Source organism: Fukomys damarensis, unplaced genomic scaffold (genome assembly GCF_012274545.1).
Source record: "Fukomys damarensis isolate Sample0158 unplaced genomic scaffold, DMR_v1.0_HiC HiC_scaffold_34, whole genome shotgun sequence".
Classification (NCBI taxonomy): Eukaryota; Metazoa; Chordata; class Mammalia; order Rodentia; family Bathyergidae; genus Fukomys; species Fukomys damarensis.
The window spans coordinates 23,684,448-23,711,587 of record NW_022900946.1 but is presented as its reverse complement, the minus strand read 5'-3'; the positions used below and the strand labels follow the sequence as shown (position 1 = coordinate 23,711,587).

Here is a 27,140-nt window from a genome sequence, read left to right as displayed (position 1 = left end):
TGTGCGTGTCTGTCTGCCTGCCTGCCAGCATGTGTTTCTGGTTTGCTGACGGTCCTCCTGTGGACATTTGGGTTGTCTGGATATTCCCTTTGACCTGCCTTTTCCACCTTGTGTCATCCCTTTTTTGTGCTTCTTTAATAGTGAAGCTTCCTTGAGTTGGCAACCTTCCCACTCTGGTCACTTTCCTCCTGTGGTTTTGTCACTTCCCTCCTTGTTAATGTGATCTGGCTGACCAGATCTTCCTGGGGCAGTCAGGGTTCCAGAGGTGTGGCTTTGGCTCCTATCAGACCTGGAGCATCCCTCCATCCTCCTCTCAAGGCTCCTGCCTGGATTCTGGAATGTGTGTGTCCCTCCAAGGGAGAAGCCTTCCTCCCCTCAGATGCCTCTTTTCTCTGCTATCCATCACATTAGGTCTACAAATACTATCAGTTCTTGATGTCTCCAGGGCTTCTTCCATACTTTTGTCGTCTGGTTTGAAGTATTTTACCCATAGTTGAGCATAGTTGCCTGTGCCTGGCACAGCTGAGTCTTCTTTCTGATAACAGTTGCTTCCTGCTTGGTAGTTTATTGGCCCCAGGATGGAGCTAGGCTCAAGGTATCCAAAACTGTATTTTGGCTCCAACTTGCTCCTGCAGCTCCCCCTAAAGATTCTAGAAGGCTCCATTCCAACAGCCACCTGCCCCTTTCCTCTATTGGTAACAGAACTATGCTGCCATCTCTCTGGTGACCTCAGCACGCTGCATCACTGTCCTGTCCACGTGAGCCCGGGAGAGGGGGTCCCTGGGTAGCAGAGTGCCTGGCCATATCTCTGAGGCCTCTAGTGCCTCAGAGTTGAGCTGAGGGTCTCATGCTTGCCCTCTGACTGACCCAACCCTTGAAGGTGAGTGGATTGATGTCACTCTGATGGCCTGAGTGAAGCCATGCACTTTGTGTGTTCCAGAAAGTGCAGCCTCCCACTGCATGCTTGCTTACCTGATAGGCTGAGTTAGGGGAGTGCTACAGTGAAGTTTAGTGTAGTTTTTGTTTGTTTGTTTGTTTGTTTAATTTCCCTTTAAGCCTTAAGATTGTTTCTGTGCTTCTGAAGTAGGAATTAAAATGGACAGTTAATAAAATGTTTAATTTGGAACTTAATTTATAATTTAGGTTCTAAAAAACAGTAAAAGTTTGTTATGATGTCTAAAAGGTCCTTGTAGGCATTATTATTTTAAGCACTTTACTACACTGTTAATAGTGCTTGACTCTTGGTACCAGGGAAGTGCAAAGTTTCTGTCATTTTGTGATGATATTTTTAAATTTCTTTGCAGGTGGAAGAAGAGAGGTGCCACTTTGGCATGAAGACAGACTCACTTAGTCGTCAGTCTTTTAAGCTGAGTGCATTGTGATTTCCAATAATTGAGGCAGTGGTTCTAAAAGCTGTCTACATTAATGAAAAGAGCAATGTGGCCAGCTTGACTAAGCAGCCAGTGTGCACATCGTGGGCAGGACGGCACCGGGTCTCGACGGACTTGTGCATGTTAGCTGTATAGATTTATGTAAGGTGTTTTAAAACTCTGGTCTTTTAAAATAGTCTTAACTGCTTTTAATATGGAAACGTATGAGAGTCCCTCTCCTCTCCCGCGTGAGCCCGCAGGAGAAGCGATGATGGAGAACCGAGCTTGCCCTTTCCAAGAGCTGCCCCGTGAACAGTCTCCACCACCTCCCCTGCAAACGTCCAGTGATGCAGAGGTAATGGACGTTGGCTCTGGTGGTGATGGACAGTCCGAACCCCCTGCCGAGGACCCATTCAACTTCTACGGAGCTTCTCTTCTCTCCAAAGGATCCTTCTCTAAGGGCCGCCTCCTCATAGACCCGAACTGTAGTGGCCACAGCCCGCGCACTGCCCGGCACGCACCTGCGGTCCGGAAGTTTTCCCCTGACCTTAAGTTGCTTAAGGATGTAAAGATTAGTGTGAGCTTTACCGAGAGCTGCAGGAGTAAGGACAGGAAGGTGCTGTACACAGGAGTGGAGCACGACACTCGGGCCGAATGCAGTCTGCTCCTTAGTCCTGTCAGTGGAGACGTGCATGCTTGTCCCTTTGGTGGGAGTGTTGGTAATGGGGTAGGTGTAGGGGGTGACAGTGCGGATAAGAAGGATGAGGAGAATGAGCTGGATCAGGAAAAGAGAGTGGAGTATGCAGTGCTCGATGAGTTAGAAGATTTTACTGACAATTTGGAGCTAGATGAAGAAGGAGCAGGCGGGTTCACCGCTAAAGCAATCGTTCAAAGAGACAGAGTGGATGAAGAGGCCTTGAATTTCTCCTACGAGGTATGTTGGCAACCCCTCCGGCTAGAGGGCTCTGAGCAAAATCCTAAGAAAAGTTTGGGAATGGTCTCAATTTTTGAAAACAGGAATTTTTATAGAGTCCAACCTCTTGTCACATAGAATAACTTTAATGTGGAGAAGAGAAACATGGAAGAATTTTTAAAGTTTCTTACTGAAAAGTTTGCCTGATATTTGGCCTCATACCCTCTTTCCAACTTGAGTTAGCAGGTATGCTGAGAGGCCTTTTGATGGGGTGTGCACCTGGACCAGGCATGCTGATTTCACTTGTCATTTCATGTGGTTTTTTTGTTTGTTTGTTTTTTTCCAGATTATGTGCCATCAGGGCACACTGAGACGCCCCCCCCCCCGAGCGCCTCTTTTCTGTTTCTATCTTTACTAATTTTAAGCTTGCCAGTGGTGCAGGAGCACAGGCTCTGGGGGCTGTGGGATCTGAACACTTTGTTTTGCAGGATGACTTTGACAATGATGTGGATGCTCTCCTGGAAGAAGGCCTTTGTGCTCCCAAGAAGAGGCGAATGGAGGAAAAATATGGTGGAGACAGTGACCATCCATCTGATGGGGAGACAAGTGTGCAGCCAATGATGACAAAGATTAAGACAGTGCTCAAAAGTAAGTCTGGGGTGGTGAAATGGTGTTTCTAGGCACTGGAAATACAGTTGTAGCTGTGTATGGTGGTGCATGCTTATAATCCCAGCACTCTGGGAGGCTGAAGCAGGAGGATTGCAAGTTTGAGTACAACCTGGGTAACTTGATGACTTAACTGCAGCCTGTCTCAAAATTTTATGAAGAGCTAGGGATGCGGCTTTGTATGAAGGCCCTGAGTTTCATGCCCAGAATTGAAAGAAAAGAGAAAAAAGAAAAGAAGTATAATTGTTTCTTCCACAAAAACCTTTTGAGAGCACTCTGTTGCCAGGCATAAGTCTTGGTAGATACACATATTTGAGTACAAGACAGTCATGTCTAATGAAAGAAAACAGGTAGGACCCAAGGATACACCCAGACATGCAGCCTACCTACAGTAGGGTTCAGAGAACCCCTGAGGAGGAGTCATCAATGGGAACCAAGACCAGCAGCCAGAGGGCATAAAGTCCAAGGACAAGGGTGGGTGCTCAGTGAGGTGGCAGGTAATGGTTGTGTTGTAGGTTTTGGTTCTGCACTGAGTGACACAGGAAGCTACTAAGAAATAGGTCGGTGTTGTTACTTGAATTTTGTTTAGAAGCATAGCTCTTGATACCACAGTATGGTGTGTGTACTCTAGGTGGGTAGGATCGAAGCTCTGGATAGAAGTGGAGAGGTTTTAGCGGTGCAGACAGTGGGACTTTTGTTTGATTTGGAGAGAATAGGAGAGGAGGAAGTAAGTGCCAAGGGTTGTGTTGCCAAGCTCTTAATATAGGGTGGAGCGTGAGTTGGAGGGGGTTTCTGTCTGTGCTTCCCAGAGGCACTTGTTACTGTCCTGGGAGTGACATCAGGATCAGTGGATGGGCTGAAGAGGTGGGTGGCTGTGGCTTCTCTCCTTGGGCCACTGAGGGGATGAGTTGTCAGTGTCGGGTGCCACATGTTGCTGCCTGTGGTAGGTATGCAGAAAAGGTTTAAGGATAGGCAGTCACGACCAACTGAACTTGGGGTTCATCTTGGTGCCCCTGGAAGGGTTCCTTTGTGTTCTTTTCATGGTTTTAATAGTCTCACTCAGCAGGTATATCTGTGTCCATCTTGTGTAGCCCACAGGTCAGCCGTAGATCGGGCCTGCCTGCTTGCTGCTGTGAGATCTTCAGGTGCTGGACTGGCTGGAACCCCTCACTATCAAAGATTAGCAGTTAGGGTGAACCTGTGTCCTGTCTTATGCTTGGCTCTGAGTTTCTTTTGTTTATTCTTTTGGGTTAGCTCAGAGCTGGTGAGAGGCAGCTCTATCTTAGCTCAGCCCCTGGAAGAGGAGTCATGGGGTGCACTTCTGATACACATTACTCCCTTCCTGTCATCATCTGATGTGAGACTGTTTGTAGGTGCTGATACCAGGTCAGGACATCCAGGTGGGGTCTGGCCAGAGGTGCCAGTATCTTTACCTGAGAGTCACTGGCACTTTTTTTTTTCATCATAGATACTATTTTAGGTTTTACTTGCTTTTTTTCATTTAAGTTTCTAAATTGTATATTGCTCCCTATACCTGTAAAGATAAAAGAATCTGAAACTTTTTTTTTTACTATTGCCTGTGAAGTAAGGAAGGGGTTGAGAGCAGTATCTTAAAACCAATGTACAAACTTACTAATTTGAAGTCATATTTTACTTTTATTTATTTATTCTTGGTGCTAGGAATTGGACTAGTGCCTCTGCATGCTAGGCAGTTCTTTACCTTTGAGATACACCCTCAGCCCTGAAGTTTTCTAATGTATCACCTAGTCCCCAGGAGCAGTGTCTGGCAGACATGCAGTTTATTAGCAAAGTTCACCCCATCCCTAGGATGCCTACGGGCATGACCAAACAGCAGGAGAGAAGTCCAGTGTCTGTAGTCCTCACCAGAAGTAGAGGCAGGAACTGGGTTGAGGACTTCTGTCTCATACAACCCCGTTTTGGTCTACCTGTATGATGATTCTACCTAAGTTCCTACTTTATGCCCCATGATATCCTAAGAGTGGGGATATATCAGGGAGACAAGTCAGACATGGACTTAGATTCTTTAGAAAGACCCAGATAAGTATATAAACGTGGAGCAGTTTGATGTGTGGGAGGTGCCAAAAGGATAGTCTTTCGTGTTTTTAAAGTGATTGTAGGATGTTCTCTTTTGTGCAGGTCGTGGCCGCCCACCTACAGAGCCGCTGCCAGATGGATGGATCATGACCTTCCATAACTCTGGAGTCCCTGTGTACCTGCACAGAGAGTCACGGGTGGTCACCTGGTCCAGGCCCTACTTCTTAGGAACAGGAAGCATTCGGGTAGGAGTGGCAGCGTTTTAGGCTTGTCAGTTCTCAAACCAAAACAAGCCCATCTGCACGTGTTGCACTTTAGCCAAACGGAGACCTATGAAAAGCCTCAGGAGTTTAGACTCCTGGGATCGTCCTGGTAACCTCTGTTGCAATGTCACTGTCCACAGAAACACGACCCTCCTCTGAGTAGCATCCCTTGTCTGCATTATAAGAAAATGAAGGACAATGAGGAGCGGGAGCAAAGCAGTGATTTCACCCTCAGTGGAGAAGTATCCCCCGTCAAGCCCCTGAGCAGATCTGCGGAGCTGGAGTTCCCCTTGGAAGAGCCTGACTCTGTGGGTGCAGATTCTGGGCCCCCAGATGAGAAGGACCTGCTTGGGGCTGAGGCTGCCCCTGGGGCCCTGGGGCAGGTGAAAGCCAAAGTTGAGGTGTGCAAAGATGAATCAGTCGGTGAGTTTTGCAAAGGCGCTTTCTTCCCTTCCTGATTTCTGGGACCCAGCTGCTTCAGTTCCTACCTTGGAATCTTGTTCCTCCTGCCAAAGGCCCCTGTTCCTAGTTCCTAGTTTTATCTGTGCAGAGAGAGCTGTGTTTGTCCACTCCTATGTGGTTGAGAAAGCCGGGCTTTCTACTCTTGCAAGTACCTGCCTGCATCTAGTACCCCTTGATCCTGTGCCTGGGCTCTGCCAATTCTGGATGCCTGAGGCTGCCATGGAGACAGGGCTGGCAGTGCCAGCTGGGCTTCCTGATTGCTTGTGTGATCTTTCCTGAAGTCTTGCTTCTTCGGTAGTATGTGCTCATGAGGCACTGATTGGATTTGTCCTGATGAGCTCAGGGTGATCCTTCGGGCCATGGTTTCAGCACTGTGGAGCTGCCACTTTTCTGTGGTGACAAATTTCTTTCAGCCCACCTGCTGGATGACTTTGAAAGAGGACTCCTGTTTTCAGGAATTGTGCTTGTCTATATATTGCTGCCCAGTCTATCTCATGACTCTCTTGAGTGTGAGGTAGAGCTTGGAAGGGCTGTGGGGAGATGGGACCTATTGGCTGAAGAAGGGGCGGAGCCTGAGAAGAGGGGCGATGAGCACAGAGGTCCCAAGGGAGGCAGGGAGCCCATTCGATGTACCACGGAATGCAGAAGTAGCAGGCCCAGAGGAAAGAGTGAGGCAGCCGTAGAGGTCCCAGACAGCTGCTGTCGGCAGTTAGGTGATTGACTGATTAATTGACTAACTGATTGCAGTGCTGTGGGGTGAATCCAAGGCCTCTTGCTTGCTATGCATGTGTTTTTACCACTGAGCTAGCTATTCCTGCAACCCTGTATTGCTACAGGGAGAAAAGCCTGAAGACCATGGGTGGAGTTTTTAATTAAGTTTTTCTTTTTTGTGTGTCATTTTTTTATATTGCTCCAAGTAGAGTAAAAGAATATCCCACGAATCTATTCATAAAGTACTTGCCAGGATAATTTGAGCTGGCAGAGTAAAGGAACCTGATTCCTTGCTTTCCTTAGCCTTTGAAAGGGACAAGGTAAGGCAAACAGGTATCATGTGGCCTGGACCTGTTTGACAAGCCTGTCCTCATTCTACATTTAGGACTGAGGAAACATGATTCCTACATTGGAAAGTTAATTTGGTTTTCCGGTAACTCTTGGGCAGATTTGGAGGAATTTCGGAACTACCTGGAGAAGCGTTTTGACTTTGAGCAGGTAACCGTGAAAAAATTCAGAACTTGGGCTGAGCGGCGGCAGTTCAACCGAGAGATGAAACGGAAGCAGGCAGAGTCGGAGAGGCCCATTCTTCCAGCCAACCAGAAGCTCATCACTTTATCCGTGCAAGATGCGCCCACAAAGAAAGGTGGTTTGTAAATGTCAACATCAGCAGCCTTTGTTGTTATTTTTAATTTGATGCATTGAAAGCGTATTGTTTTGTAAGTTGTACTTAGTTTGCGGTGGTGAACAGTGCCAGGCCCTAGAGTGAGTGCTGTCTTGTATCTTCTCATGTTGCTGAGACAGTCCTTCTTGTTGCAGAATTTGTCATTAATCCCAATGGGAAGTCTGAGGTGTGCATCCTGCACGAATACATGCAGCGTGTCCTCAAGGTCCGTCCTGTTTATAATTTCTTTGAATGTGGTAAGTTTGACCTTCCCTATTTAAGTTCTGAATCATGCATGTCACCTTGGTGTGAGCTGGGGAGGTGGGACCTTGTTGGCCCTACTCACTGAAGTGTAAATGCAAGGGAAGAGAAAGAAGCATGTTGCGGACAGGCAGTTAATTTTCATGGAGTTGTGCCCTTGTCTGAGGGTGACTGGCTTTGCGTTCTCCTTGGAGTTTGTCTCATGTTGCCCCCCTTTTCTCCCCACCCCACTTTCTCTTGTCCCAATTTGTCTGCCTTGCTGGCTCGTGACCCTGCTTTGTCAAGGTCAGTCTTGTGAGGAAGACCTTCCTGCTATGCATTGGGTTCTTTCCTGGTCTCCAAGTGGCCTCATGTAGATGAAAGGTGTTGGTCCACACTTTTCTGCCAGCTCTGTCTTTCGTGGCATCCTTCTCACACATTTGTGAAGACCAATTTGTCTCCCTTTGGGAACTGAAGCCCGGGGTCGCTCATTTTTTGGGGTGTTGTTTCTCTGACTCACTGTATCTTACGCTTCCCCACTCCTGAGAGTCTTGTGTCCATTTTTCAGACACCCTGTCCCTGTCTGGGTGACTCTGCCTCCAGCCCTCTGGCTCACTCTCTGTCCCCCATTCCCTGATTTTCCCAGCTGTGGCTTTTGCTGCTGATTGTCCCCAGGCCTGTCTCCATGCCTCAGGGGAACCCCAGTCTTTGCAGACACAGACTCACTCTCTGCAGGGGCATCTGTTGGTGTGGGCAGACTGTATGTGCACAAGCTTTTAATGTCTTGGCAAGTGTGTTTTAAAACAAGTAATTTTAATTTTAAGAGAACCCAAGTGAGCCTTTTGGTGCCTCCGTGACCATTGATGGTGTGACTTATGGATCGGGAACTGCAAGCAGCAAAAAACTTGCGAAGAATAAAGCTGGTAATGTGCTTGCTTGGGTGTCTCAGAGACACGTGCTGCCCGCCGGCTCAGCCTTGCCCCTTGGTTTGGTAGGGCAGCGGCAGCAGGTTGGGGGAGTGTGGGTGGGGCACATTCATATTATTGTCTACTCTGATTTTTTAATTACATGGTTTATTGAAAAAGAAATCAAGGGCCAGGGATTTATTTAGCTTAGTGGTGCTGCCGCCTGCCTTGCAAGTACAAGGTCCTGAGTTTGATCCCTGGTATCAAAAGAACAAACAAAAATCAAGACAGTCAAGAGTGAGACCTTAGAGTAGAAGGCCCCTCTGCTGAGTGCCAGCAGGACCCTTGTCTCCTGTGTTTGTCCCAGTTTTGCACAGATTCAGGTGTGCTGAGATTCAGCTGGGCAGTGCTAGGTGCACTGTAGAGCAGGTTTGTTTTTAAACTAAGCAAAATATGTCTATGTTAAGAGAGAGAAGAGGTGGATTCATGTGCTGTTGCTGTTCTCCTCTAGTGATTTTGAAATTTATGGGACCGTTTTCTGAGTCCTCCACATTCCATACTGGGGACTAACCACTCACTGTGTAGCACAGCTCACCTCTGGGAAGGCTAGTATATTCTGGTTGAAACTCACTGCTCCTTTGGAGCAGGTTCTTGCTGTTGGCTTCCATGCCCAGCCCTAATAGTACTTGGCATTCTTCACCAAAGCCAGTTTGCTTTGGCATTGAGGTGATTTGGTCTCTGCTGGGAAGTGCAGCACGTGCAGGGTTGTGTTGGGTAAGTACCCAGCCCTTGCACCCACAGGTATGTTCTTGAGTTTTCTTCCGTTGACACATTGTTTCCTAGAGCAGGTCTACCCAGCACAGAGCAGGAGGTATGTCAACTGTATCATAGTTCCTTGGGTCTCGGGGACAGTATAAGTGTTTGCTGCTCCTGTGAATCAGAATGTCCCACTGCGTTGCTTTTGATGCAAATGCTGAGGATGGTAGGAAATCTCTCTGCATTGTGTTTGTCTATCCTTCCCTCTGCTCGACTATCTTGAGCTCACACACTCACAGCCACCTCAGATACCTAGGAAAGTCCTGTCTGTTCTAGAGAGATTCTGCCTAAATGACTTTTTGTGTAGATACCTTGCAGAGTTGGGCCTGGTGTGCGGGTGGAAGTATCCTGGAGAGGGCCCAGGCTGTTCCTTCTGCACTAGCGCCTGCTCACCTACCTCTGTGCTAGAAATCTACTTACTCTGCCCAGATTCCAGCTGTTCTCTAGACGTTTGTATTGGGATGTCTTTTTTACTTAGTTATTTCATGGGATGTCTTGCTGGTGTTAAAGCTCTGCTGAGTCAGACAGGACCATCAGCTGAAAGGCTGTCATATACACCCAGCCCCACCCTCCCCCGGTGGTGGGTAGCTGCCCTGTTTTCATGAGTGCCATCCCTCCAAAGTGTCCCTCAGATCTCACTGCTTCGTCCTGCCCATGGCAGTTACTGCCCCGTGCCATCTGGACACCTGGAGCAGCCTGCTCTCAGGCCTCCTTTAGGGTCCAGATTCTGCCAAGACATTTTTTTCACAAACTATCACAATGATTTCTCTAAATCACAGATCTGAACTTCTCTCTTGCCTGCTATGAAGACTTCAGGATGAAAGTGTATGTGCTCAGTGTAGCTTCTAGAGCTTTCCATAGCTGGCTGCACTGTCCTGCTCCCTCAGGATGTGCTTTTTCTTTCATCCTTTCCTGATCCTCTCTCTGAATTGTGGCTGCTCCCTGGCCCTCACCATTCTGAGCTCTGAGAATGGGAGCCATCACACAGCTCACCGTGCAAGACAGGCAGCATGTCTGCCTTCTCCTTCAGGCTGAAGCCCAGGAAGATGTGCTCGGGCCTTACCTCAGACCTTTTCTTTTCATAGCCCGAGCCACACTGGAAATCCTTATTCCGGACTTTGTTAAACAGACCTCTGAGGAGAAGCCCAAAGACAGTGAAGAACTGGAGGTGAGTGTCATGATCCTGCCCTGCTGTGAGCTGGGGCAGCTCAGTAGCCACCCCACCCTGTTGGCCTGCCCTGATCTGGGGCTGTCCACTGGCCATGCTTGTGTCTTCTGCACTGCATGCTAAGAATGTACTTGTCCAGCCTCAAAGTTATACTGATTTGTTTGTATACCCTTCCTCCCCCCCCCCCCCGCCCGTGCTACTGCAGTTTGAACATGCATAGGGCCTTTTGCACTGGGCTACATCCTTAGCCCTTTATTTATTTTTTCATTTTGAGATGGTGTAAGTTACCCAGGCCAGGCTCAAACTTAGAAACTTTGTGCCTCAGCCTCCTTGAATGTTGGGATTGCAGGCATGCATCACCACACCTAGCTATGGTTATCTTTCATAAAAGCAAAAACTTAACTTGTTTTTGTACAAGCAGAGGAAAAAATGTCCCCACTTTTGGGAGATTTTTGTCAGCTGTTTGCCTGTGTTGAATGTAAAACAGATCTGGTGAGAATGTGAAGCAGAGTCTACAAGATTTAGATTGTTCTTTATGTTAAGAACTATTTTAATTATCTGTAAACCTTTTTAGGGTAAATAAAAGATTCTGTGATTATTTGTAGCAGCAGCTTTTCAGATTCTGAAGCATGCCTTTTTTGTGACAGCTTTATTGAGATAACTTACCATAAAATTTGATCTTTTAAATTGTCAGGCGGGGAATTTAGCTCAGTGGTGCCACCACCTGCTTCACAAGCACAAGATCCCGAGTTTGATCCCTGGTACAAAAATAAAAAACTTGTACAACTCCATTGTTTTTTTTTTTTTTTTTTTTGTACTGAGGATGCAACTTGGGTACTTACTCTTGCAAGGTAGGCGGTGGCACCATTAAGCTAAATCCCTGGCCCTCCATGGATTTTGTATATTCATTCGTACAAAAGGTTACAACTGTCCTAATTTTAAAATATTTTCATCACTCTAAAAAGAAACCCCAAATTGATTAGCAGTTGCTCGCAGTTCTTCCAGGATCCCAGACCTGAGCAACCACTAGTCTGCTTTGTGATTACATTTGCCAGTTCTGGACATTTCATATATGTACATGGTTGGATTTTGTGACTGGCCTTAGCATGCTGTGTTTTTTAGCTGTGGATTTTTATCAGATTGAAAAAGTTTCTTTCTATTCCTAAATTTTTATTAGATAAGCGTATTGAATTTTGTCAAATTGTTTCTCTACTTGTATTGAGATGATTGTGTGGTTTTTGTCTTTTATATTGTTAATATGGTATGTTGGTTTTTGTTTTTTTGTTTTTTTTTGAGACAGTCTCACTAGGTTGAGACTGACCTGGAACTCACTCACTGTGTAGCCCAGGCTGGTCTTGAACTCACAGCGATCCTCCTGCCTCAGCCTCCTGAGTGCTGGGATTACAGGCGTCCGCCACCACGCCCAGCTTGTTATATTGATTTTGAATGTTACGCCAACCTTGTATTCCTGGGATAAGTACCACCTATTCATGCCTTATAATCATGTTTATATGTTACTGAACTTGGTTTGCAAGTATTTTGTTAGGTATTTTTGCTTCTATGTTTATAAGGGATATTGGCCTATAGTTTTCTTTTTTCGTGATGTCTAGTGCTGGTATCAGGCTAATACTGGCCTTACAGATGAATTGGAAGGTGTCTCTTCCCCTCCTATCTTGCAGATACTTTGTAAAGGATTAATACTAATTTTCCAAATGTTAGAATTCACCCAGTGAAATGGTTGTATTTATTTATTTATGTTTTGTTTTTTGAGACAGGGTCTCATTATATAGTGGAAGCTGGCCTTGAATACGTGGTGATCTCCTGCCTCAACCTGCCCAGTGCTGGGCAGGTGTGCCACCATGCCTGGCCAACATTTTAAGTTTTACTTATTTTTGAGACTCGGGATTGAATCCAGGGCCTTGCACATGCTACATGCTAACCAGGTGCTCTACCATTGAACTATATACTACTCCCAACCCCCAGTGAAACCTTTTGAACTTAGGCTTTTCTTTTTTCTTGCAATAGTTTTGATAGTTATTTCTTTCTAGGAATTTTTCCATTTCATCTGGGCCAGTCATGGCAAACCTATGCAATGTGTGCCTCAGTGGGCTGCTCGTATTATTGAAAGCTCTAAAAGGTTCGCCATCTCTGATCTAGGCTGTCTCATTCATCAGCATGTTAACATTCCTTTATGATCTTCTTTAATTTCTATAAGATAGTCATGTCCCACCTTTTTGTTGTTTTTAGTTTTTTATGTGAGTCTCACTTTGAACTCACTGTGTAGTCTGGGCTGGGCTTGAACTTGTGATGATCCTCTTCTCTTCTTCCCTCAGTCTTCTGAGTGCTAGGATGATAGACATGAGCTACCACGCTCCATCTTTTATTACTGAATTTAGTCACTTGAATGTCATGTCTCAAAAAATTGTGGAACTGATGATCAAACCCTTTCTTGTCAATATAGGTAAAGTTTTATTGTATCTTAAAGCTCCAAATTGTTTTTGTGTTTGTTTGTTTTTGTTTTCCTGTTTTAAAAAAAAAAATTCTCAAGCTGTGCATGTGTGGCACATACCTGTAATCCCAGTACTTGAGAGTTTCCTTCTTTCTGCCAGCCTTGGGTTTTGTTTGGTTTGTTCTTTTTATGGTGTGTTCAGATTAGGAGTCGACTCCCTATATGTGTGGGTTCTATATCATGGATTCAACCAACTATAGTTCTAAAGTATTTGGGGCAAAAATTGCCTCTGTACTAAAGCTGTAGGCTTTTTCAATGTCATCATTTCCTAAACTGTATATATTGTATCAGATATATTGTAGAGATGATTTAAATATAGGAGAGGCTGGGTATATAGCTCAGTTGTAGAACAAGGCCCCAAGTTTGATCCCTTAGCACCCATCTACACCAAAAAAAGTATGTGGTGGGCTAGGGATTTAGCTCAGTGGCTCCACCGCCTGCCTTGTAGTCCGATCCCCAGTACCCCCCAAAACAGTAGGTGGCAAGATGTGTGCAAGTTCTGTACAAGTACTATATATGCCATTTATGATAAAGAACTTAGACATCTACTGATTTTAGTATATGTAGGGGAGTCCTGTAGCCAATCCTTCATGAACACTGAGGGACAACTCTATATATTGGATTTATAGCTATAGATTTTCTGTGGTGTATTATTTTAGCTACTTCTCAATATTTAATATGCTATATTTTTGTTAGTGATCCTTTTTTTTTTTTTTTTTTTTTTTTTTTTTTGAGGTAGAGTCTCATTGTGGTTGCTCAGGCAGCCTTAACTCATGGGTTCAAGGATTCTTCCTGTTTCAGCCTCCTGAGTAACTGGGGTTATGAGTGTGTGCCGCTATGCCTGGCCATCTCAAAATGTTTTCTTAATTTCCTTGGGATTTCTTCTTAGCACCTTTGGTTACCTTAGGGGTTTGTTGGTTTATTTTCACGTATTTATGAATTTCTCAATATTCTTCTGTTACTGATTTCTAATTTAATTCCATTGTGGTAGGAAAACAAGTTTGCTTTGGTTTGGTTTCTGCATTATTGGGGATTGAGCTCAGGACTTGTGCACTGAGCTACGTCCCTAGCCCTTTAATTTTATTTTCCATTTTGAGGTAGGGTTTTGCTAAGCCACTAGGTCTCCCAGGCTAGTTCCAAACTTAGAATCTTTCTGCCTCTGCCTTTCAGAGTGCTGAGTTATAGGTGTCTACCACCGTGCTCAGCTAGGGAAATAGTTCGTGTTATTTCATTCATTTTGTATTTCTAATTTTTAAAAAATTTAAAAAGATTTCATTTTTGTGTTTCTGTAGCAGGATCTCACTGTGTAGACCAGGCTGGGCCTTAAACTTTGTATATCCTAGGTTGCCACAAACTCTTAATAGTTTTGCCTGAGCCTCGCAAGGGCTAAGATTGCAGGTATGAGCCACAATTTTAAAAAATTGTGGTATTGAGGATCAAACCTAAGGCCTCATACGTACTAGGCAAGTGCTCTGCTACTGAGCTATATCCCCATCCCTATTTCATTCATTTTTAAATGGATGTATTTGCAGTGTAGGAGGTTGAACCCAGGACCTTGCATGTGCTAGGCATGTATTTTACCGCTGAGCTATATTCGTAGCCCTATTTCTTTTAAATATACTGTTTATTTTAAGATTGAACATATGGACTATCCTGGGAATGTTCTGTGTGTACTTGAGATAACCATGTATTCTACTTTTACTGGGGCAGGGAGTTCTAGAAGTATATTCCTTATTGATTTTCTGCATAGTTCTATCAATATTGATTGTGGGATATTAAAGTATTATTTTTAATGCAATGTCTCTTTCTCCCTTCAATTCTGTTCAGTTATTGTCTAAAGTATTCGGGGCAGTTGTTAGGAATATATATGCCTTTAATAATTGTAACATCTTGATATATGATCCTTTTGTCATTATAAAATGTCCTCTTTTTTTTTAATGGTACCAGGGATCGAACTCTGGCCCTTGCACTTGTGAGGCAGGTGGTGGAACCACTGAGCCAAATTCCCAGCCCTATAAAATGTCCTTTTAATGGTAGCAAAGTTTTTGTTTTTTTGTTGTTGGTTTTTTTTTGGGGGGGGTCATTATTGAGTTTATTGGTACTTTTTAAGTATACAGTACAGTTACATTCATCATTGGGATCTTGTGCCTTTACATGGCAGATCTTGGTTCTCATTTTTTCCCTATACCTCTGCGCTCCCTTCACCCCCCACCATTTACAAAGACATTGTTTCCATTTTTTCCTTTCCTCATATAGGAAAGTTTTATTAAAGGTAGGAAAAGAAGAGAGCTCTGCAGGGAGAATTTGGGTAAAGAAAAAGTAAGAAAATAAGTATACACCCTACCACATGAGGGTGAGCTGCCATGAAAGAGAACACAGTGGCCAAAATGTCCTTTATTTCTAATGAGTTTTTGCCTTAGAATTAATTTTATGTGCTGTATTCAATCCTCAGTACTAAATAAAAAGTATTTTGTAGACAACATACAGTTAAATACTGTTTTTGTCATCTGTCAGTCTTTGCCTTTTGATGATTATGTTTAGTCAGTTTACATTTAATATAATTACTGAAAAGGTAGACTTTATGTGTACTGTTATACTATTTGTTTATGTCATCTTTTTTTCCTTGGTCTCTCCATTACTTTTGTGTTACTTCTGAATGTACTGTTTAAATTGTATTACTTTTTAGTCTAGTTCAGATAAATACTATTTTTAATTGCAGACAAAAATCTTTGCCCCTGTATATCTATTTCCCCCTTTTTTGCTATTGTCAGGAATTATATAGGAACATATTATGTGTCCATTAATGTATATTTGCAATTACTGCTCTACCTGTTTCAAGTTGTAGTATCTGCTATATTGCTCACACTGGCCTTGAACTCTTGGACTCAGTCAATCCTCCAGCCTCAGCCTCCTGAGCACATATTTGTAGTAGTCTTTTAAATGAGGAGAAATAAAGGAGCTACAAACAGAAATGCACATAAACTATCTTTTACATTACTCTTAATTTTTAGTATGAATTTGTTACTATATAGAGTATTCTTGTATTTCGGCCTGAAGCCCTCAGTATTTCTTATAGGGCAAGTCTATTGGCAATTAGTTCTCTTAGTTTTTATTTTCTGGGAATTCCCTTATGTCATCCTCATTTTTGGAGCATAGTTTTGCTGGATTCGGGATTCTTTTATTTTTTATTTTTATTTTTTTGGTACCGGGGATCGAACTTCGGTCCTTGCGCTTGCAAGGAAGGCAGCGGAATCATTGAGCTAAATCCCTGGTTAGGGTTCTTGACTTTTCTATTTTCTTGATAGTGGGAGTATGTCATCCCACTGCCTTTTGGCCTTCTGCTGAGAAAAATGTGCCTGTGTGTAGTGAATCACTTCACTTGCTGATTTCAAGATGTGTTCCGCCTAAATTTAGCAGATGTGTCTAGATGTGAATTTATTTGAGTTTATTCTAATTGGAATTTGTTGAACTTCTTGGATGGGTAGTTTGTTTTTCATCAAACATGGGAAATTTCAGCCACAGTTTACCCAAATATTCTTTTTTATCTTCAGATTTGCCAATGTTTCTTGAACCTGCTTGACTTTCTTGCTAGTGAATATTTCATATCCCCACCTACCCACCATGGGAATGGAATTCAGGGCCTCGTGCATGCTAGGCCAGCACTCTACCAAGCTGTACCCTTAGCCCCTGTTTCTTTATTGATAGTCTCTATTTGATGAGGCATTGTTCTCGTACTTTCCTTTAATTCTTTAGACATGGCTCTTTTAGTTTCAGTGGGCTTATATAAATGATCTAAAGCCTTTGGTAAGTCCGGCTGCAGAGATACTTCGCATTAGCTGTTCTTTCACCTACATAAGTAGGCTGCCTCTGTTTCTGTGGTTCTTTGCATGTTGTATTCTTAGTTTTGTTGAGAATTAGCCATTTAAATTCTATGCTGCAATTCTGGAAATCCCCCCACCCAGTTTATTGTTTTTACTATTTGTTGTTGTTGCTGTTTAGTGACTGTGTTGACTTGCCAGGGCTACTGTTAGCAAGTATTACAGCTGGATGGCTTAAACCATAAATATCTATTGTCTCACAGCTCTGGAGGTTAGAAGTTCAAAATAAAGTATCTATCACATTAGTTCCTTCTGAGGGCTATGAGGAGAGGCCTTTCTCCTTGGTTTGGGGATGGCTGTCTTCATGTTCATGCTTTTCTCCCTGCAAGCGCCTTTTGTCTCCAAATTTCCCCTTTTCTGTGTGTGTATTTGCTGGAATTATCAACCTGCACACAGCCTCTGGGTCACACAGAAAGAAGTGATACACTGTTTCTCAGGTCTTTCTTGGGTGTGTACGTATGTGGTCATGTAGAACCCCAGATATTGGAGCTTTTCAAAATTGCTTCTGGGCATCTTATTATTCCACAGTTTTTCCTTTTAAGGTTTTTGATTAGTTGTCTATCTATAAATAAATATGGGTTTGTTTTGTTTTGTTGTGGTTTTGAGACAGGGGCTTGCTATGTAGTTCTGAGTGGCCTTGAACTCACTGTGTAGCTCAAGCTGGCCTCAAACTCAAGGCAGTCCTTCTGCCTCAGCCTCCTGAAGGCTGGGAATACATGTGTGCATCACCTGCCTGGCTTTAGTCAGCCTCTTGTTTGTTCAACTGGTATCATTGCCTTAGGCAGCTGCAATAGGAAATAGTTGTTCCCTGGGGAATTGGGCTGTTTTCCTTGAGTGAGCTTTGAGGTCCGAGAGAGACACATCTTGCCAGATTTTCTAGAGAGCTGCCACTTAGGTCAAGTAGTGATACTTCTCCGGGTTGGCATTTAAAGTACCTCCTCCGTCTTTGTGGATTGGAATTATAAACACAGTAAATTGTCCATGGTAGTGTTAAATAGCTCTTTTAAGTTTCTAAAATTTTTTTATGCTTCATGTAACTTTGTTACAAATGGCCCACAGATAGATGTAAGACCCAACTTGGAGCAGGCAGTCTTGTCAAAAGACAAAATTATAACAAATTTACTAAGATCTCAGTTGGCTTTATTTGCAGTTGCCTTTATTGGCAATGTGTCATTCCATAAACTAGAACAAGTGGTCTCATGGGCTAAGCAGAGGAAGGTAGGGTTTTTTTGTTATTTTGTTTGTTTTGGGTCAGGGCCTCACTATGTAGTTGAGTCTGACCTGGAACTCACTATGTAGCCCGGGTTGGTCTCAAACTCACAGTGATCCTCCTGCCTTTGCCTCCCAAGGGCTGGGATTACAGGCATGCGCCACCAAGCCTGGCAGAGGAAGGTAGTTTTATAGGTAGATAGAGAAAGGCTGAAAAAAACAGGAACAAAAAATAAAAGGCAGATCAGTCATTTCAGAGTTACTTTCCAGGTGGGAGACACAACAATAGAAAAATAATTGGTCAATTAACTTAATTTTACTAAGTTTTTGGCAAGGCTTTAGGTATGTAAAGATTGAAGCTGTAGAATTTGGCCAGTTTGGGAATTTTATCTATCTTTCTCCTGACTCCTAAGAAGGTCAGGTAATAATTCTGTTTTGGTTTGATGGTGTGGAACTTTAGCATGGGTGGCAACATTTTGATTTTAGCATGGGTCCTGCTAGGAGGGGCCAAAGCAGTAGCTTCCTGTAATTTTTATTTAGCAGGCTCAAAGTATTAACTTCTCCAGGAAAAGTTATATTCCATTTTAATTTCTGGATGAACCAACTTTAACAACATACACCTGACTAACAGACAGACAGCCATTCTACTTCTGGAAAGTCACTTGGGACCTGGCAGTTTGTCATGCTTGTGAAGTCTTTGGATTGGAGGGGCACTGAGGCAGGCCTCTTCCCTCGTGCTGCCGTGACAGAGGTGTGGAGATGTGGGGACAGTGTCCTCTCGTATTGGCCTTGAGAGATGCTGGGGCTTTGGGAGGCCTCAGGTAATGAATTGACTATGAGGTCCACAGGGAAAGCCTGAGTCCTTTTTTACACTGTGAGCAAGGAAAGGCTCAGTATAACATGTTTGAGTTGTGTAGGAACTGAACTGGCATCGTTTCCTTTTCATGAAACTTGTGATGATCCCTTCATGAGATTTTGTTGTCTTTTAGGTAATTGTAGGTTGGTAGATTCACTGTCCTTTGAAAATTTAGGCATTGGTGAGTAGGTGCTTTTCAGCATTTTCAACTGATATTATTTGCAATTAAATGCACTTTTTGATATGGTTCTATGACATTTTGATAGTGGGATGGAAATCACAGGCACTGTACCACTGAGCTACATCTTTAGCCTTTTTTTTTTTGGTACCGGGGATTGAACTCGGGACCTTGCACTTGCGAACCACTGAGCTAAATCCCCGGCCTAGCCCTTTTTATTTTTTATTTTGGCACAGGCTTTTGCTGAATTGCCCAAGCTGGCCTTGGGATCCTCTTGCCTCAGCCTCTGGAATAACTGAAATTATAGATGTGTGCCACCGCACACAGCTTGGTTCTGTGACTTGTTAAGTGCATAGAATTATGTGACCAGTATCCCAATTGATACAGAATATTTCTGTCATTCCCCATACTTTTTCTGGGGCTTCCCTTTTGTAGTCAACCACCAGTCCATATCAGTTGACAGGCATTGGAATAACCCCTGTGGTTTGGCCAGTTCCAGAATTTCTTATCATTGGAGTTATATTCTAGGTAGCCTTCAACCTGGCTTCTGACTTGATGTAATTCATCCATGCTAGTATGTGTCTCTGTAAGCCGTTTTTACTGCTGAGTAGTTGCCACCAGTTGGTTGTATCACAGTGTCTCTCCATTCTTACTTGGGAGACACTGGCACATTTCCAGTTTTTAGTGAGTAGGAATAAAGCTGGTATGAGGTTTGTGCATGACCATTGGGATTGATTTCTCTTGGATAAACACCTAAAACTAGTTTGCTGGGTAGGATGACAGGTGTATATATTTAATTTGGATTGCCCTTATATCTGCTATTGTCTTTTTCTGGGCTCTTTTCTGTCCCTTGAGCTGTGTCTATTCATTTATACCACATCTTCGTGATTCCTTGAAGTCTTGAAATCAGTGTGAATCCTTTAGCTTTGTTCTTATCAAAAAACTTTTTTTGGTTATTCTAGCTCTTTTGTCTATTTCTAATAGTCTCCCTCCCTCTCTCCCTCCCCCCATCCTTTTTTTGAGACAGCCTCTGCTTTATAGCTCAGCTGGCCTTGAACATACTATGTAGTGCTGGGATTATGGGAATGTGCTACAACACCCATCTCTAATAGTCATTATAGTCAGTGTGTCTGTTTCTATTAAAACTTCTACTGAAACTTGGACATGATGGCACACCCCTGGAATCCTAGCACTGGGGTGTCTGAGGCAGAAGGATCATTGCAGGTTCCAGGCCTGCCTGGGCTACATAGTGAGACCTTGTCTCCAAAAAAAAAGAACTACTAAAATTTTGATTGGAATAATGTTAATCTATAGATGAATTTGGGGAGAATTGTATGTATGTGTCTCAAAAAGAAGAAAAAATAATGACTGGATGTAGCTCAGTAGCCCCGGGTTTAACTTCCAATATTGCATGAGAGCAAGAGAGAGAGAGAGATAGCTAGATTGAGATTGATTCAGGCTGGCTGGCTATATACTAGATGTGTCTGTCATACTGTGCTCAGGAGTGTGAGGCATGATGGACCATGGAGATGGGCAACTGCACAATAAGTTAAAGAATGTCTTTCATACCTGGTGGCTAGCAGGGCTGTGGAAGGTAGGATGTGCTCAGGTGAGGTAACAAGAAAAGATGCTAAGTATCTGGGGAAAGCAAACAGCAGGGTCCCAGCTCTGAGAGGCTGTGAGCCTTGTGAGAACTCAATGAGCATCTGCTTTGTGTTGTAGTATTTTAACCACATCAGTATCGAGGATTCTCGAGTCTACGAGCTGACCAGCAAGGCCGGGCTGTTGTCTCCATATCAGATTCTCCACGAGTGCCTTAAAAGGTAGGGTGGGTAGTGCCTCTCCTCCTGAGTCACGTCACGGAGTTCTGGATATCCCACGTCCTCCCTGGCTACTTGTCCCAAGGGGAGTTGTTGCTCATTTTCCGTGGGTGCACTGCAACCCTTTGGCCTTGGCCGTCAGGCAGAACCCTGTTGAACTGAAGCAAATATGGGAGAGTTCCCTCCTTATCAGCTGAGAAGCAGATTGGGAAAGGGTTGAGCTTTCCCTCAGAGAGCATTTAACAGGCTTTCCTAAAGCGTACCTTCCCAGAGGTCACATTTATGTCTCCTCCATTGATGTCACCTTGTCTTTTGTTTTCTTTTAAAGAAACCATGGAATGGGTGACACATCCATCAAGTTTGAAGTGGTTCCTGGGAAAAACCAGAAGAGTGAATATGTGATGGCATGCGGCAAGCACACCGTGCGGGGGTGGTGTAAGGACCCGTCTCCTCCCCGCTTCTGTACAGACTGATGTACTTTCACATGATGGTGGGGTGGGGTTGGGGAGCACTGTCCTCGGCCTCTGTGGCTCGTTGCTCTGCCGTTGCTTGGTGCGAATCCTGAGTCCCAGCTGTGTGTGCTGGCCGCCACGCATTGGCCCAAGGCTGGACTGCTGGTCATCCTTCCTGCATGTCTTCCCCTGTCCTGTTCTGCTTCCACTCCCAAGTCCGATCCTTGTGGTAGGGGAAGGGCTGGCCTCCTGGAACAGCAGGCAGAGGTCTCTAGCACTACACCAGCCACATCACACGCCTGTCCCTTTGCAGGTCTCTTTCTAGTCTTTCTGGGCACCATCTCTATTCTGCCTACTTTGGTATCTGAAGAAACTACTTTTTAAAAGCTCAGAGCCAGCTGTGGTGACTCATACCTATAATGCCAGTACTCTTGGAGGCTAGGCAATTTAGGGATTTAGTGAGACCTTACTCAAAAGGGAGAGGAGGGGCTGTGGTTCAGTGTGAAGACCATGAGTTCAATTCCCACTACCAAAAAGCTTACTTGAAGCCAGCTGTGGCTGCCTACACCTGTTAGTCCCAGCTAGTTAGGAGACTGAAGCAGAAGAATTGCTTCAGGCTGCAGGTTCAAGACCAGCCTAGGCAACTTAGACCCTCCTCTCAAAACAAAAACAAAAACTGAATTGTTTAGGAAACTTCATGTGACTATTATAAGGACAAACTAGTTTTGTATAAGGGACCTTGGGAAATTGCAGAACCACATCAGACCATACACCTGGACTCCAGTCCCCACCAAGACGGCTACTCAGCAGACTAGGGGAGTGGAAGTTTGTTGGGCAGCTGGGAAGCGTGGCCACCCTGAGCCCTCTCTTCCTCTGCCTGCACAGTTCTCCTCAGGGAGGCCTTCTGCTAGAGTCCCTACCTGTTCTAACTGGTGGCCTTGGGCACATACTCTCACCTGGAGCCTCTGATAGGTGGTGGCTGAGTCTTGTTCTCAGGCATGTGAATCTCAGGTATCCAGAACATTAATGGAACACTGCCCACTTTCCTGGAGAGAATGCTTTAATTGGGGTACTGGGAAAAGACAGTGGCAGGTGCTCTCTTACCTGGGTGAGGTGGCTCTGAACACTGGATGTTTTTGACTCCCCTCTTTCCACCTTTGCTCTTCCCCTTCACAGGTAAGAATAAGAGAGTTGGAAAACAGCTAGCCTCTCAGAAAATCCTTCAGCTGCTGCATCCACATGTCAAGAACTGGGGGTCTTTGCTGCGTATGTATGGCCGAGAGAGCAGCAAAATGGTTAAACAGGTAACTGGACTCCTCATCAGGTCTTAGCCCAGCTGCCCTCTTTTCTGCTTCTCACTGCATGGTTTCATCTGAGGTCTTACTATCAGGGTTGGAGTTTGGTAGTGCTGCTCTTTTTTTTTTTTTTTTTTTTTTTTTTTTTTAAGTAGGGTCTCGCTATGTAGTTCAGGCTGGCCTAGAATTCATGGTGATCCTCCTGCCTCAGCCTCCCCATTGCTGGGATTATGGGTGTGCATCCGAGCCCAGCTAGCAGCAGTGTTCTTGCTTATGGCTGCCTCTGCTGTGCCATGCCTGTGACTATACAGAAAGAGCATGAAGTCACCCAGATCACTTCCCTCCTGAACTTGCTCTCAGTAGTTAGTAAAGTGTGAATAGCGGGGTAGGCTTAGGCCTGGCTCTGTGACCTGTGGGGAAGTCGCTGGAACATAAGGTAGGGCTGTAGGCCAGGCAGCAGAGGCTGGCAGGAAGCGTGCCCTGGTACTGCGATGTGTGAAGACTTGGGGGCTGGGCTTCAGTGCTCCTATTTAGGTGAGGACTCCCAGCGGGGCCTGAATAGGGTGTGTGTGTCACTTGTTTTGTTTTTATGGCTTTTGTCCAGATCTTGAAATTTAAATCCTTGCTCCACCCTGAGGGGTAGAGGGAAGTACTGGGAGTTGAGTGTTGACATTTTTATCTTTTCCTCTAATGTTTGCAGAAACCATCTGAGTCCCTAGCATCCCAGTCCATGGAGGGTACTAAGTATGAACAGGTTGGGCTGCAGGTGGAGTGACCCCGAGGACTCTGCTATGGGTCTTTGAACTGCCCTCCTTTGGCCGAGCCAGGGACCAGGAGAAATACAGTACTCCATCAGATTCTCTGAGACTAGCTTGGGCTTGGTCTGTGCTCTGGGGCTAGCAAGAAAAGGTCCAGGAGCCACATAGGCCATCATGTGTTAAAAGAACTAAAAAAATCAATCTCTTGCTCTTTTTTTCCTTCCCTCCCTCTCCCTTTTCTTCTTCCTTTCTCCTGTCTTGATGGTGCTAGGGATTAAACCCAGGGCCTCATACATGCTAGGTAAGCACTGTACCACTGAGCTATACCCCAAGCCCCAGGATAGATGTTGTTGGTAAATAAGTTAAAGTGCTTCTGTCTTCGCTGGTTATAGTCCTGGGCTGGGATTGAGGGAGAGAAAGGAAGCCTTGCTTTGTGTTTGGCCTGTGGAAACCTCCCTTGGATAGCAGGAGAGTAGTCTCAGCTTGGCACACTCAGTTCAGGAAGATCTCTGGCTTCCTAAAGCACACTGAAGTGGGTGCCCTTAGTCATGGCCTTTCAGGAGAAGGGGCCAAAGTCAGCTGATTCTGCTCTGTAAGTTGGGAACAGTGCAGAGTTCAGTGTCCGGTGCTGGCCAGTGGTGTGCTGTCCCTGCTGGCTGTGGCCACTACTGAGGGCTCCTGGCACAGTGAGTGCTGCCTAGCTTCCTCCTCTGTCCAAGGCAAGAGGGGTGATTCTCTGTCCATACAGGAGGCAGAAGTAGGTGGTGTGGTTAGGCAGCTGTGAACTGCCCCCTACCCTCTACTCCTGTCAGCAGACCAGGTACCATCGTGGGCAGATGTCTGAATATAGTCACGTGGTCACTGCACCCAGTTGCCGTGTGCCTACTGGGCCCTGGTGTTCATGGTTCACAAGGCCATGGGTTATCCTGCTGCCAGGCAGTCCTGAGAGAGGTTTTGTGTTCCCCAGGAGACGTCAGATAAGAGTGTGATTGAGCTGCAGCAGTATGCCAAGAAGAACAAGCCTAACCTGCACATCCTAAGCAAGCTCCAGGAAGAAATGAAGAGGCTGGCTGAGGAGAGGGTGAGCCCTATTCCACACATGTGGTCCCATCCTGCACACAGCTGTGGAGAGACATTGGACCCCAGGAACCCATCCCTGACCTTCTGAAAATGCCAGTATACTTCCCAGTGAGATTGGCCTTTCTCTGAGCTTCAACATGTGTGATACTCTTGTGACATGACTTTATATTTAGTTAAGTGAGAGAGCTGACAGGCCAGCCTACCTACCACCAGATGAAGGGCCCGGCAGATGTGGGGTGACTATAGGTCAACTTGGAGCCAGTTGCTTGACAAGGGCAGGGGTGGAACACCAGGCAGATACCCCGGGGAACTCCATAGGGTCACAAAACAGTTGAATCTGGGTAGGACTTAGTCATGGTGAAGCTTTCTAAAACCACCATGGATGTTCCAGCCCCATAGGCATCTCACCAGGCTGGCGCTGTATATCCTACCGCTAAACACTAACCAGGTGGCTCCTCATAACCTGCCTGGGCTTTTGGGGCTAGGAGCTTTTTTGTAGTTCTGGCATCAGCCTAGGCTGTATTCAGACCTTGAGATAGGTACCTGTGCTAGGGGTCTACCCAGTTTGGGAGATGCAGTACTCCTGCTTTAAGATGAGTTGGCCTGTTCTCTCAGGAGCTAGTAGGACTACCCAGCCTCCCCTATTAGAGGATGGGTTGTGGGGCCAAAGACAACAGGCCTAGGCCATAGTAACCCCAGCTGGGGAGGTCCTATTCCTCTTAGGCTACTGTGACCTCACCCAAAGTTTTCCTTCTAGGTGTGTGCTGCAGGGAAGGGGTGGTGGTGCATAGTACTCTGCCATAGTGTTTCAGGAAGGCCCTCTGCAGTCCTGGCCTGCTCCTCGGGCCTTCCCTCCTAGCCAGACATCACAAGCACTAAAGCACGGGGGTCCCTAGTGCTGTCCTGCTGGCCCATCTCCATCCTGTCCCTGAATTAGCCTCTTACTAAGCTCACCTGCCAGAATCTCTAACGTTTGTCATTTTCCAGGAGGAGACTCGGAAGAAGCCCAAAATGTCGATTGTGGCATCTGCCCAGCCCGGTGGTGAGCCCCTGTGCACTGTGGATGTGTGAGGTAGGCTCAGCACTGGCTGAGGCACGGGGGCCGTCAACAGTGCTGCTGAGAAATCACCAGCCACACACCACCTGCTCTGCAGCAAGGGGCCTCCCACCCAAGTTCCTTTGTGGCCAGTGTACCTGGGCCCAGGCTCTGATACATGGAGACAGCCATGGCCACATAACACACACACATCAAGCAGCAGTTTTCCCTGGAAGCTGCTCCCAGGTCTAGATGGATGTGTTTCAGGATCACCTCCAGGTGACCACAGACATGAAAGCTGATAGCTGTAGACCTTGCTTGTATGTACTTGATACAGACTTTTTAATGAAGGTTTTCATGAATTTTGGTAATATGCACTGACAAGAAATGATACTTGGTGACAGATGAGATGAAAAAAAAAAAAAGACAGCCAAATCCTGTGGCCATGGCCACCTTGTGATGCCAGGTGGCCTCCGTGCCCAGGATTCCATTGGAGCCACTGCAGAGGACCTGGTCAGATGGTGCACACAGCACCCCTGTCCCTTGCCATCTGCCTTCTGTCTTTTCTCCTTTTCTCTGAAAATGTTGTAACAGAAAGGAGTATTTCAGACCATTTGATTTAAAATAAACATAATTTTAGCACCAGAACTACTTTTCAGAGATTGTGGGCAAATCATCAAGGTAGCTATTTTCCAATTGTGAACTGTTGCCAGTGACAGTGACATCTGGCCAGTGTCCCTGCGTGTCAACCTGGTCTGCTGTTGGGCTGCAGTCCACTTTTGTGACCACATCTTTGTGCCCTGATGCCACCTCCTTGGACACTGAGGCCTCTGCCTTCACTGGCCTCCAGCAACAATTTTTTACAAAGGTTTTTGCACAGTTAAGTCTGTCTGTCTGTCAATTTCTAAAGCTTTTATGATATTTTAGAATTTGGAAAGTTTTACAATGAGACTAGAAGGTAGATTTGGAATCGTGTATTTTAAGTGGATTTGTTTAATGGGGAACAGGGACTTTCAGTGCAGTCCATCAGTGATCAGGAGCTGGCCAAGTGCATGAGTGGTGTATAGCAGCAGAGGTGTCACCTCTGGTGACAGCAGCCTCCCTGGATTTTAAGGGCAGCTGTCACTTGTGCTCACTGGGTGGGCCTTGTGGGTGGGTGCAATAGAGATGCTCCTGCTCAAGCCCCAGGCACATGGGTGTTTTCAGGGCCGTGGTGGTGGCAGCCAACTATGCACCCATCCCAAGCTTCTGTTCAGAGGGCCACATGCTCATGGGCAGAAGCCCAGCGCTGGGCTACACCCTCATGTTCCACAAGATCTATCTCTTGCCGTATCCTGCAGATGGTGTTGATTGGTATGAGCTGTTAGGAAGACAGAATATTGGCTGTGCCCCAATCTGTCCCTTACCACCTGTGTGACTGGAGGTGGGTTCTGTATTAAACTTGACAAAAGAAATCCCAGTCATATTGCTATCATTAGACACTTGCTTGTCTTGTCTCCTGTCTACAGCTGTGAATAGTCATTCACCCAAGACTGTTGCCCTTAAAACTGCCAGACATGTTGTCATTGAACCAAAGCTTTGTGCACATGTGTTACCCTAGAGGCCAGTGAACCTCGCTATGGCCTTCCTGGTCCCAGGTGTTGCCAGAACAGGTGCTCCATGCATTGTGGTTTCTGGTGTCCTCTGTCTGCCACATGTGGGTGCAAGTCCTGTGTGCACACAGCCATGCTGTGGGGCCAGGGAGCCTGTTATGCTGTTTCTGTGTGCTGGGCTTGTGGCTGTAGGATAAGCCTCGATGGTTTGAATATATAAAGCAAACTGTCCAAAAGGGAATGG

General features: G+C 45.4%; 1 protein-coding gene across 4 annotated transcripts; it reads left to right on the top strand.

Moving 5' to 3' along the window:
- On the top strand, window positions 1–27,140 carry Dgcr8 (DGCR8 microprocessor complex subunit). 4 transcript variants are annotated; one of them, XM_010620693.3, is made up of 14 exons: window positions 6–880; window positions 1,305–2,304; window positions 2,772–2,931; window positions 5,107–5,249; window positions 5,408–5,690; window positions 6,889–7,086; window positions 7,260–7,361; window positions 8,169–8,267; window positions 10,151–10,233; window positions 20,586–20,686; window positions 21,012–21,118; window positions 22,312–22,439; window positions 24,156–24,269; window positions 25,256–27,140. In XM_010620693.3, the coding sequence occupies exons 2-14, from the start codon at window positions 1,585–1,587 to the stop codon at window positions 25,337–25,339; spliced, it is 2,322 nt and encodes a 773-aa protein (XP_010618995.1). In that variant the 5' UTR covers window positions 6–880; window positions 1,305–1,584; the 3' UTR covers window positions 25,340–27,140. The 4 variants fall into 4 exon arrangements, with proteins under 4 accessions (XP_010618997.1, XP_010618995.1, XP_010618996.1 ...); XM_010620694.3 differs by lacking the exon at window positions 8,169–8,267; XM_019207008.2 differs by lacking the exon at window positions 6–880 and having other exon boundaries at window positions 1,275–2,304.

Excerpts from the sequence above, each read along its gene's own strand:
- Dgcr8 (XM_010620693.3), top strand. The coding sequence starts at position 1,585 with ATGGAAACGTATGAGAGTCCCTCTCCTCTCCCGCGTGAGCCCGCAGGA. Across the intron at positions 7,362-8,168 it reads TTATAATTTCTTTGAATGTG|AGAACCCAAGTGAGCCTTTT; the intron begins GTAAGTTTGACC and ends TTTAATTTTAAG. Across the intron at positions 10,234-20,585 it reads AAGACAGTGAAGAACTGGAG|TATTTTAACCACATCAGTAT; the intron begins GTGAGTGTCATG and ends TTTGTGTTGTAG.